Source organism: Aethina tumida, chromosome 7, assembly GCF_024364675.1.
Source record: "Aethina tumida isolate Nest 87 chromosome 7, icAetTumi1.1, whole genome shotgun sequence".
Classification (NCBI taxonomy): domain Eukaryota; kingdom Metazoa; phylum Arthropoda; class Insecta; order Coleoptera; family Nitidulidae; genus Aethina; species Aethina tumida.
Genome location: NC_065441.1, coordinates 5,857,969 through 5,870,315, shown reverse-complemented (window position 1 = coordinate 5,870,315; position 12,347 = coordinate 5,857,969). Strand labels below are relative to the sequence as shown.

The following is a 12,347-nucleotide window of genomic DNA, read 5'->3' as shown; positions in this document are numbered from 1 at the left end:
TGCTTGTTTTAAATTGTCACTGTTTTTCCTAAAAACAATTAGTCGAGTTAACAATGAGGAAGTGGCTTTCAAATTTAACTTAATATAAAAAAACCGTTGTTAATTAAAAAGTATTTATCGCCAAACTAGGAATAGGAAGTATTGGAATCTTAATACGCATTATCAGTATTTAAGTGGCTTTTAATGTTGTCGGTTATTAAATAATAACTTGTAGCACTTGAACAGAAAGTTACGCATACTTTTAACGGAATACGTAGATCAATTGCATGTTTATTATTAAGTGCCTTAACCTTTTCTCGAAACCACATAAAATTTTCAATAACCGTAAACTGATAAATTAATATTATCTGTGACCCAGTGTGCATTCCACCTTGATGATATGTCAATTATCACTAGAGGAAAATACTTAATGATCCTCATTAAGATCGTTTAAAAACATTCGATAAGATTATCAGAAATTTGGGTTAAAGCATATTTATTGGCTGGATTTAAATTCCTCTGCATTTACAATCAGTACTTAATAAATAAAATAGTGTCGTGATGTAAAAGTTATGCGACCGAATTACAGAGATCTAAGCGATCAATCGATAAGCACACCCAAAAAATGTGCAGCCGATTCGATGAAAATAAAAAATAGTAACCCGCACCGTGGATAATTCCGTGATGGAATTTCGTCTTGTTCTCGACGTTCGAGGAACAAATCGCTTTATAAATAGCCACTTCGCGGTGGCATTTCTCTATGTCTAGTAATAACCGAGATTCCACGGCGCAAACAATGCGGCTAGGCCAAATTAATTTCGGAGAAAATGTCGCAGAACGAATCGTTTCCATGGAACGCGAAAACTGGAAAGGAAAAAAAAAATAGAAAAATGCACCATTGTGCCATTGTGATCACAAATTTACTTTGCGATAAGAAGATTTAACAGTTGTTACTCAGCAAACTGAACAATGAACGTAAGGCGATAAGGCAACAATATAACACTAACTAATATTCAATGATAACACAGAGAGAAGTTGGCGTTATTTTGCATCTCGGGATCCATCAATAAGTAAGTGGTTTATTACTCCGAGAACTACCGGACCCAGGGACGTGATAAATCACATCTATCTCTCACCCCAGGAGTTGTGAATAACTGTGTAAATTTCGATCATTATACTCGGAATCGAAAAATATTTTCTCCCGTTTTACCACGAGATAAGGCTGACGGGCACTTGATTTATGGGCCCGGGCTGATAACCCTGGAGACTAATAAGATAACATGGGACTGTGATGCAGTACCTGCATCCAATGTATCTGACACAGGGCCAATTTGTAATCGGCGTTTTAAAATTTCCAACCAATTAGATGTTTATGCTTTGGCATTATAATATTATCGTTAATAAATAAATATAAATAAACGGTGTTAAATAAAACCTGTCATATTAAATTACTAAACACCCAATTACGTTTCATTGTCATTATAACGATTATAATTAACCGTTTGGCATTTAAATAACGCTGATAAATGCCACACATATTTTTTTTTTATAAATAGTACGACTTTTTTATGAATTTTTTTATGTAGTCATTTAAAATGTATTAAAATTATTATTTCATACTTGTCCAGAAATGGACATTTAAAACAGTTATTTTTTTAATTGCTTGAAAATTACACATACATAAATCATTTTCTTTATTTTATTTTAATCTGTGTTTACAGTTATTTTGACAAATCTAGTAGTTTTTACGTTTTAATATTATTATAAATGGTTAATTATTGCGGTTTAATTCCATATTAGAAATAGTTTTATCACAATTTTCGTATAACATTCGTTTAAACTATTTCGTATTTTGCTATGGCTTTTAATTGAATGTCTCCCGTAATTTGCCTAGTAATTAAAAACTTTTTTCTTTTTAAAATAACCAGCCACAACTCTTTTGTTTAACGTATAATTTACTATTTTTCTTTTATACGGTATTATAAAAACTACTATAATTCTTATTCTATGTAATGTTACATATATTTTTCTGAATTGAGCTGAACATAAATAACGCAACTTTAATTTTGAAAGGGATTTTAATGATTAAATCTGTGTTATAATACACAAATAACATTAACACTTATCATATCATATCAACATATCCTTTTTGTTTTATATTTTTAGCCCATCTACGTAACATTTTCAGAATTTATGACAAGTCTATATTCCTTCAAAATTCTTGAATTGCTGTGATGAGTTCCTCTACAATTTTGGATTCGTGTTTAGGATCGTTTTCATGTTGAAACACATTTATTAAAAGCATCATTTCTTCAATAAATGAAAGCAAATTGTTATCGATATATCCTAGTACATAAATCAGTCTAAGAGGGTCTACACCAGAATAACTGAAGCATAGTAAAATTAAACCGCCATCAAGTTTCACAGTGGGTATAATAAACTTTTGTGTAGTTCTATCCCTGTAGAATGTTTAAAATTAGCAGGACCATTATTTTTTATATAAATTTAGACTCGTTACTAAAAACTACTCCTTACTGTTCTGTGGTCCAGTGGATGTGATCCCATGCAAGCCAAAATTGGATTTTTATTAGAATCAGGGATTTTTTCAATTTTTTTCGTAGCTACTCTAATTTTTTTAATAGTATAAGAAACGATTGACTTATTTAGCCGTAAACTCTTCTTGTTTCTCTCGATCTTGATAGTGCTGAATTACAATTTTTTTAACAGTCTCACTTTGACCAATGATTAAATAATTGACAATTTCTGTGACAAGCCCAATGTGAATTCTACAATTTTCCAGTGGCACTTTTTTTTATTTTGTTTCAATCGCCAAGTTTCCAGTGACACCTATTTTGTTTAAATGTAGAAGTTAGGTCTTCCAGAATGTGTTTAATAATAAAATGAGAAATGTTTCATCCTGAATTCTTTGACAATTCAATTTGGATTTACATTAAGAAAATTAGTAATTTTCCGTTTTTACTTTTTTTGGAAACGTGTATTATATTATATAATAAATAATGTATTACAATTTTAAAATGAGTTTCTATATTTGGATTTATAATTTTTTCCTTATTATAAAGTATCCCTTCACCTTTTATCATTGTTGTTGTATTCATATTAAATTAAAATTGCTTTATTGCTTTTACCTTTTTCGTCAACAATAAAGTGCAATAAATTCATAATCTAACATTTGAAATTTTTAATAATTTTCCTATATTTGGTTTGATAATTTTAGTTTGAAAAAAAAATTTGTTAATATTTTATGTTTATAAATATCTCCAGGGTAATAAAAGCTTAGGAAAATTGTTTTTATTAATCTAAAAACTAAATTAACATGTTTCCATAATAATTGTTGTAATTTAAATAAATCCACCTGTTCAATTTAAAATCGGGCATTTAATTTGAACGGTTTGAACCGTGTGACCGCCAGTGTAACACGGTCCCGTACAGAAGCACAATTCTTGCTGCATTCCATTACATGCGTCTAATGTGAACGTAATAGAAAGGCATTGTTTCCTATTAGTCGGGAATGCAAGAGCGAAGAAGAAGGCCAGCAGCAGCAGCAGCAGCAGCAGCAGCAACGTCGCACGTTGCGCCGCCAGCCCGCGAAATTTTGCGCCCGAATAAAAAGAGAATTGTGTTCGACGTCTATTTGCATTTGATCCAGTGACGCACGCCCCGTATTCATGGAAAGATTGTAAATATTTTTAGACACAACAAACCTAATATTTATTTTCCGATCTGCGCATAGTTTCCGCGCGAGGGCGTCGCGGTCGCACGTCCGATTTTTAAAATTCCCGTGTCCGAGCCCGTTTTTTCTTCGCCCCGTGTTTTTGTTTTGGGTCCCGTGTCACGTGTGCCGCCGGGGGCCGCCGTCGTTGCGGTGCCGTGCGGCGTCCTTTGAGGGCGGCGCGGGGCCCCCGTCGGAATGCGGAACGGCACGGCGCGTCGGGGACCGAATTTAAATAGCGGGGTCGGACTGATTTGTACGTGGGGTGGAGGCGTGCGAGACGGGCTGGCGACCGGACACGGGGGACGGCGACTCGGGTGACGGCCGCACGACGGGACGGCGGAACGCTGCGGCGGCAGCGGAGGTAGGAATGTGTATATATGTGCACGGCATACCTGTCTCTGGGATCAATCCAAGTAGTTTTTTTCGAATTGTGATCGATGAAATAGATCTTGCCATCGTAGTCGCGTCCGTAGTCCCAGCCCTCGGGCAGGGGCAGTTCGCCGATCCTTTTTCGGGGCATTATTCACCATTAAATCCATTCAAACTAACACACCACTCACAGCACACTTCAACTACTCGGCCATGTTGGATACCACACTATCATGAGAGGCCGTGATCGTGACGTCACCGGATCGAACCAATGGGGGCCCGGAGAAAGGAATGCGGCGTATACACTGCAACAACGAGAACTCGGTCTCGGAACTCGGCGTCGCGGAACACCAGCTCGGCGTGCTCGATGGTCGGGTGACGGTGCGGTGTGTGGCGTGCGTATGCGACGGACTCCGGCTCTGACGCTGACGACGTTGTCCAGCGAACGATCCGACTGCGTCTGTCGCCGATGTCGCTCCGCCACTCCACCGGCCCCGGGTACCCATTATCGGGGACCGTTTTGTTTTCCTGCACCGCGTGCACGCCTAGATAAACTAGAGCGCGAGTAACATACCCAAAACACTTTGCCATTAAAGGACTCCCAATAGGATGGAACATTAATGCGTTATGTTCAGCATTGTATATCAAATTTTCAACAAGTCCATCCTTATACCAAATACCAAAATATTTGTCTGTTACTGTACAAACTTTTACATTATCAACTTCGTATTTCAATAAGTCACGTTGCCAATTATTAAAGGTATCAAGAATTTTTTAACTTCTCATTTTCACCTGATAACCTATTTTACAATACAGTACAATTTCCAGAATTACCTTTACTGTTTTCTTGTCTCTTTCAGTAAGTCCCTCATTATACTTGTACTTAGTTCATTCTACATAAGTTAAGATTCAATACATTGATTTAACAAAATATTTTTCTGTTTCTGGGTATTCTGTTTCTCAATCAACTATTTGATAAAAATAATAAATAAAAACAGGTTTAAACTATCAAAAAGTTTGTAACTTTAAGATTTAGTTTAACGACGATTGGTCAGAGAAATAGCACAAAATTTAAAACCAAACATTTTATGAGATATCTCATGAAAGGATTTAATTTAAGTTTTGTCTAGTCAGTATAAAAATATATTTCACTATTCTGCACTATTTTTGTATATTTTGTTACACATCTTCTAAGGGTCTGCGAAATTACTTTAAAGGCATATATTAGTCAAATTTTTTTGGCCGAATGGAAATAGCACACTCAAATGTATTGTATTTTTATTTGACAATACCCTTAATAGTTAGAATTAATTTTTGTAGGATTTACATTATTTTATTAAATAAATTTACTTTCAGTGAAGAAAGAAGCATTACTTTCCAAAGAAGAGGAAAATAGTAAATAACATGAAACATTAAAATCTAAATATTGTTGACATCGCTAAAAACCGAAAAGTGATTATAATGATTATTAAAAAATATGAAACAACACTCTCAATTAAAAATATAATAAGAAAATAAAAAACAACTCCTCTTATTGGCAGACCAGTTGAAAAAATTAGTAAACGACATCCTTTCTTGTCCTCTAGATAAATAAAAAATGAATTAATTAGGTCATACAATATCAATGTGTGTAATCAGACGTTCACTGGATGAACAATACTTGCAAGGATATATTTCAATAAACAAACCATTGGATTCAATAAAGAATATTCAAACAAGATTAAAAGCTTGCAAAAAATATATTTATTATCAGAATTTTAGTGAAGAATACTTTGAAGTAATGACTCAATGTTCAATAGAACAAATTCAGATGGTAAAAAATATATTGAATGTCCTCTTAGAAAAAGTTTGGATCACAGATACACTACAAAAACTTTGAAACACAGTGGAGGAAAAGTTTGGTTTGGGGTTTCTTTCCTGGGCATGGTATAGGACAAAAAACTATTAGATGAGTAATGAAACCATTTGCCAATAATAATTTAACAATTACATGGATTTTCATGGATGATATAAATACGAAGCAAGCAGCCAAAGTTGTTCAAAATTAGTTATAAGATAAAAAAGTTGTTTTAAATACAAGTGAAAACTTGTGTAATGGTATATACTCACGATTAACACACCAAAATGCATCAAATTTAGATGAATTGCGGTTATTAATTGAGGAGTCATGATATTTAATTAAATTTCAACTGACCATTGCCTTTATTCATTGATTCTAGCACTTGCTATTTGAAATTCATTTTTTAATAATTATTACTGCTTAATAGAAAAAACAAAGATTATTATATTAATAATTTTCTTTGGTAAATTGTCCACATTTAAGTACATTTCCCAAGTTTTTCATATCAGAAAGTAAAATAACTAAACATTTTCATTTAAATGTTACATTTTTATTAAAATATTCTTAAACAGCACTGGAGTTGTTACATGTTTTTTTTGTGACCATTACATAATATCCTCTTGTCGGAAAACCACTCCCAATAAACAATAAATTTCTACATTTTAAATCATTTCAGCTGAATCATTCAAATGACATGTTTTCTAATTTCCGTATAAAATTACCAATTTAATTCTGACGAATTTAACATAAAAACAGTACTTTTGCACAATAAATTCATAAACATAACTTTTTTATATATTTGCATCCTATTTATGTTGACATTAACATTCCTCAAATAGTTTCCTTCTGATTAATATATTTAAAGTATTATGTACGTCCAATGTACAAAGATAAAAAATGTGAAGTTAAAATATTATATTTCCGTGTATATATGAATCATTGATGTTCAGTGGCAATGAAAAATAACTTAATTTGATTAGTTGTGAATCAGACAATTAATGAAATACTGTGCAATTCATAAATCAAGTGAATAAAATTAATTTGAACAATTTTTATTACTTGTCACTGAACCTTTTCATATTATAAAAGCACTTTGGTATTCAACAAATTCCTTTATGCAGGTGTAAAAACTGAAGATATTAATCTCCTACAGGTGTACAAGACAGGAGGACTAAGGGTGAATACTTTCCTGTCTCCGTTAACAACAGTTTTATATTTAATTCCTATAGTCCATATTTACAAATATGTGTATACAGTTAAAAATTTAATTATTGGAGCTTTTCATAATAAATGTAACAATAGCTGCAAAACTATACACGAATAAGTTAATTTATTTTCGGTTAATAGAATATTACGAAACCAAATTTGTACAAATAAGTAATTTAATTTGGCAAATAACTAAAATTAAACAAGTCGCACCCGTTTGTTATAAGCATCACTAGCTGAGTACATATAAAGTTGGTTGCCTATACAGTCTTTGCAGCTTTCTATAATTCCTGCTACACGTGTAATTCGTGTCTATATTATTAAAATTTAGATGTCTCTGTTTAAGACGTCAATATTATGTGACAGATACCAACGAGGTGTTTGACAACTCATTAAAAAACATCTGTTTTAATAAATAAAACGCATTAACAATTATCAAAAATCCAAGAAATGGAGACTTCGGACAGTGAATGTTTCGAAAGTGCGGATGAAGATTTTGTGTCCGATGACGAGGCGACCCAAACAGTTATTTCTGATGTAAAAAAAGAAGAGACTGAGAAACAAGAGAAAAATGTTAAAAGTGTTACAAAAGTAGACAACGTGAACGTGGACAAAAACAAAAATAGTTCCCAAAAGCAATTAAGCCAAGAAACTATAGAGAATAAGAATTTTACAGGCAAACAGGAGGATGTTAAGGTAGAAAGTAAATCTGATGAAATTGAGGACATCAAATCAGATGAAGAAAAAATTTCAGAAGATAATTTAAAAAATAAAAACTTCATAAAAGAAGATAAGAAATCAGAAACAATTGAAAAACATGCCAACAAGGACAATAAAACAATTAGTGAGCCTAAGCCAAAACCATCTAAAATTAAATTAGGTTCTAAAATTACCAATGACAAGACAAGCAAAAATGCTCCAAAAGAAGTACCAAAAGAAATTCCTGTGTGCTCCAAAGAAGAAATTCCAAATCCTTCACCCAGTACAGAAAATAAATCAATCACTACAGCTACAAGTAAGCAAATTCCTGTAGTTAATGAAGAAAATTTATGGAATGATGAAGAAATAGATTGGGGCAAAGAAGAGGAACTAGAAATACAACAAAAGAAACTTGAACCTTCAAAATCCAATGATGAACCTAACATGTGGGAAGATGATGATTGGGAACCAGTTGAAAACATCAAACCACAACCCAAATCTGAATCAAAACCAGTTCAATCTGATTCAGGTTGGGGTGGTTGGGGCAACTGGGGGGTCAGTTCCATACTTAACACAGCCACCCAAAGTGTTTCTACTTTAACTAACCATGTGACACAGGGATTAAATACTGTTTTGGAGTCTGGCATTGGAGTGCCAGATCCTGAAGAGCTGGCAAGGCAGCACAAACAGGATGAGGAGGAACTGATCAAGAATATCAAAGAAATGGATGTAAAGGATGAGTGTACTGATCATGGTGGTTCTTTGGGTGGTTTTGGGTTTGGCAATTTGGTATCTGGGGTCTCTCATCTTACTAAACTAGTTGAAACAACAGGTAAATGTTTTTAGCTATATAATTTTAAATAAATGATAATGGGTGGTTTAAAGGTACTAAAGTAATATCCGGCGGCCTCGATACGTTGGAAACTATCGGCAAAAAAACAATGGAAGTGCTGCAGGAAGGTGATCCAGGGTTGAAGAAGAAGCGTGCCTTTTTGAAGTTGGACCCAAAAAAGCCCATTTTATCACAAGTACTCAGAGAAGCTAAGGAAAAGGCTGATGAAGAAAACAAACAGTTGGAACAAAAGCATTTCCAGAAGAAGGCGAAGAACTACGAAACGTTATTTGATGACCATCAAGGTTTGGTACACCTAGAAGCTTTAGAAATGCTGTCTAAACAGTGCGACATCAAACTGGAGACGCTGAACGAAAAATGTAGTGGGGACGCTGCAACGGAAATGCAAGAAACCCTAGACCAGGTCAAGGAACTGTGCGAATTACCTGAAGAAGATGAAGATGAACAATTGTCCTTCGCAGAAATCCAGGAAAAAATTGAAACTGCCGTCTCAGAAATAGGCATTCCCATATCATATAATAAGCTGATGTCCACGTTTACTGATACCGAAAATTGGTTGGAAAATTTGAAGATAGAAGTGGTTGATGAGCATGAACTGCATCAGCAAGCTATCGAGACTCTAGCTCAAATGACGGCGATTTCCGTGGAGCAGTTCCACAAAGCTGGCGAGTTGCTTTTGGTGAAGGAGCATAGGAGTACTGCTGACGAAGCTGATAGTCTTGTGCAGTAAGATTTCTTTAAACAAACATAACATACAATGTAAAAATTATATCTTTTCAGATTGACATCATCGCAAATTCTTCTAATTGGAATAGTGGCAGCTAAGTTTTCGGAGAAACTTAACGGAAAAGCGGAATCTGTAAATAATAAGGAATCAGTCAATGAGCTTATCACTAATATTTTCTTTGAAGTAAGTTTAAATTCTTAAGTTAATTCTGACTTAATTAAATAAACTAAACTTGTTTTTTCCAGGCATCAAATAGTAGTTCGTATATCCAAGACGCTTTCCAACTTTTAATCCCAGTTCTTCAAGTAGGAGCAGTCTAGGTGTTGTTCAGCTAATTTAATTAATTTAATGTAAAAAGAGTGGATTTTATATTGTGATTATATTTTATATTTTGTTAATCATTAGAATATAGTTTATAAGTCAACAATGTTTTAATAAAATAAATCCCCAGATTCATTAATTAATTAATTTATTATAAAAATAACCATTTAAAACTAGTAACAATTTTATTGTGCGGCTCGTTTACTCCCTGACGGTGGCTTTTGTAGCTGAAAAGAAGTGTTAGATCCCAATGAAAAGTTAGGTTGATTGAGACTCGTGTTACCAAACAACGAAGTGTTCGACGGTTGGGTTCCCGCCGCGCCTCCTCCAAATCCGGGCAGACCAAAAGCTAAAAATCAAAATGTCGATCAATACGACTTCAATGAAAAATTTACAAGTTACTCACTTGTAGTTGTGGGCGGCTTAGCCCCCATTAAACTAGCATTTTGCGCTTGTTGCTGGGCAGTAATCGCCGATATGCCATTTCCACCCAAACTCAAGTTGCTGAATGGAGTAGGACCCGTGGCAACTTTAGGTGGCGACCGCACCACGATGTTTTTATGCTCGTCGTTCGTTACGTTCAATTTACTGAAAGGGTTCGTCGTGTCGTTGTACACGTGTCTGCGCAAGTTGTAATAGGATTCTTTTTGAGATTCGACCTGCCCGTGGACTGATTGCAAACGCCCTGCCAACGCCACGAATGTCTCGTGCAATCTTTTCATTCCAAGGGTGATGTCTAAAACAAAAATAATAATAAATAATGACAACACAAATGAAGCTCTTTTTACCTTGATTGGTTATATCTTGTTCTCCGTCGCAGTTCTTGACGTACTGACCGGCGCTCTCGATCTGCGTCTTAAGACTCATCATCTCCCGTTCGAAACTGTCTGCCAGTTCAATGAAATACTTTACCGGTGCCGTATTTTCATACTGCAAACCGGGTGGAGTATCTTGGGTACGTTGCGCCATGTCCACGTTTTGCAAACACTTCGCCGTATCGTATTTCAACCTCTCAGTTAGATTGCGATTACGCTGCAGCTGGGCTTCCACCTCTTGCAGCACTGTATTTAGTGTTTCAATCTCTTTTTCCACTTTGCAATAGTCCCTGAGGGAGCAACGGGCAATGTCTGAACTGTAGCTTTTTTGATCTTTGATAACCGTTTTGAAGTTTTCCACGGTTTGCAAAATTTCATTGGGTAAGGGCTGGTCTTTGGGTGAAACTTCTTTTTTGGCACACTCTTTGGCACCAGACTTGGACTCTGTTGTTGCTATGCCGCCAAGACCTACGACAGTGGGAGCCGTTGTTATCGTCGTGGTGGTAGCTGTAGTCTTTGACGTTCCCCCTAAACCACCTAGAAAATGGTACAAGATACTATATAACGATTACAATTTATTATCAAAAATATTCACCTAAACTAAAACCAGTAGTTGAAGGAGCACTTGCTGGCGTTAATGTTGTGAATCCAAATGTTGGTTTAGCTGTAGTTGCAGCTGTACTTGTAATACCGAATGACCCTAAAGTAGGAGCAGCTGAACTTGCTGCAATAAAAGAACTTGCATAAAAGTTTTTACCAATTCCACCACATTACCTGCTGGAGCTCCAAACGTCAATCCACCTGTTGGTGCGGCCGTACTGGCGGGTGCCCCTAAAGTGAATCCAGTAGCCGGCGCCGCGGGTTGTAAAGTCGGGGCTACACTGGCAGTTGGCAAAGCTGTGCTGGTGGCTCCAAAACTAAAACCAGCGGGTTGCGCGGCAGTAGCCGCGCTTGTGTTGCTCAGGCCGAACAATCCCGTCGCCGCCGTCGTAGCCGGAGTGCCGAACAAACTTGGAGTCGTCGTAGAAGTCTGAAGGCCAAAACTGGGTGTCGCCGTGGCCGTGGACAATCCGAAACTGGGTGCACACGTTGCGGGTGCGCCGAAAGCTGGTGCAGCCGCTGCCGGAGCACCGAATGTGGGGGCCGCCGGAGTGGCTGCACCAAATCCGGTGGTGGCACCGAAAGCGGGGGCGGTTGCGGGCGCTCCGAAGGCTGGAGCAGCGGCGGGGGCACCGAAAGCAGGTGTGCTTGTGGCTGCGGCACCGAAGGCAGGGGTACTAGTTGCTGTCGCACCAAATCCTGGAGTAGATGCTGCGGGTGTACCAAAGTTGAAGCCTGTTTGAGTTTGTGAGCTCGGTGTCCCAAACAAACCTACAAAAATTGCACAGTTAGTAAGTAGCTTGATTTTAAATGGGGATTTCAACAGACTGGGGGCTGGTGCGGCATTTGGTGTTGCAGTTGATCCAAAGGAAAAACCTGTTTGTGCTGGGGCTTGCCCAAATGTTGCTGTTGGTGTCCCAAACGCTGGTGGAGCTGTAGTTCTAAAATAGCAACACATTTTATGTATTTACCATTTTTTATATAGTTTGAAATACTTACTTTGCGCCGAAAGTGAAAGACATTGTTATAAGGTACTAGAATTTTTGCAGTATAAAAAATGTGTTTTGTGTAAGTCAAACGATTTTGGTACAGTATAAACACAATTACGTATACAATAAAACCAAATTAAACGCAGAAGAATGTTTAAATTACAATATAACTTATTTTATAATTAAATTCACTTCAAAAATATGGAGTAACATGGA

The 12,347-nt window shown here is 36.1% G+C and overlaps 3 protein-coding genes across 4 annotated transcripts in view; 1 reads left to right on the top strand and 2 right to left on the bottom strand.

The window, feature by feature from the left end:
* LOC109604808 (protein kibra) overlaps positions 1-4,687 on the bottom strand; it is a 48,167-nt gene extending 43,480 nt beyond the window's left edge. Inside the window, exon 1 of the mRNA XM_049969384.1 lies at positions 4,105-4,687. Within this exon, the coding sequence (XP_049825341.1) occupies positions 4,105-4,232 (128 nt within the window). The 5' untranslated portion in view covers positions 4,233-4,687. The remainder of the gene's footprint in view (positions 1-4,104) is intronic.
* A 2,806-nt stretch (positions 4,688-7,493) lies between these two features.
* Positions 7,494-9,862, top strand: LOC109601809 (protein FAM114A2). The gene is made up of 4 exons (XM_020018096.2): positions 7,494-8,658; positions 8,712-9,405; positions 9,460-9,589; positions 9,652-9,862. The coding sequence occupies exons 1-4, from the start codon at positions 7,578-7,580 to the stop codon at positions 9,724-9,726; spliced, it is 1,980 nt and encodes a 659-aa protein (XP_019873655.2). The 5' UTR covers positions 7,494-7,577; the 3' UTR covers positions 9,727-9,862.
* On the bottom strand, positions 9,859-12,230 carry LOC109601801 (nuclear pore complex protein Nup58). Of its 2 annotated transcripts, XM_049969391.1 has the most exons (8): positions 12,142-12,230; positions 11,971-12,083; positions 11,317-11,913; positions 11,138-11,266; positions 10,516-11,079; positions 10,134-10,463; positions 10,011-10,076; positions 9,859-9,954 (listed from the first exon to the last, which is right to left on the bottom strand). In XM_049969391.1, the coding sequence occupies exons 1-8, from the start codon at positions 12,162-12,164 to the stop codon at positions 9,929-9,931; spliced, it is 1,848 nt and encodes a 615-aa protein (XP_049825348.1). In that variant the 5' UTR covers positions 12,165-12,230; the 3' UTR covers positions 9,859-9,928. The 2 variants fall into 2 exon arrangements, with proteins under 2 accessions (XP_049825348.1, XP_049825347.1); XM_049969390.1 differs by having other exon boundaries at positions 9,859-10,076.
* Between the last annotated feature and the right edge of the window lie 117 nt (positions 12,231-12,347).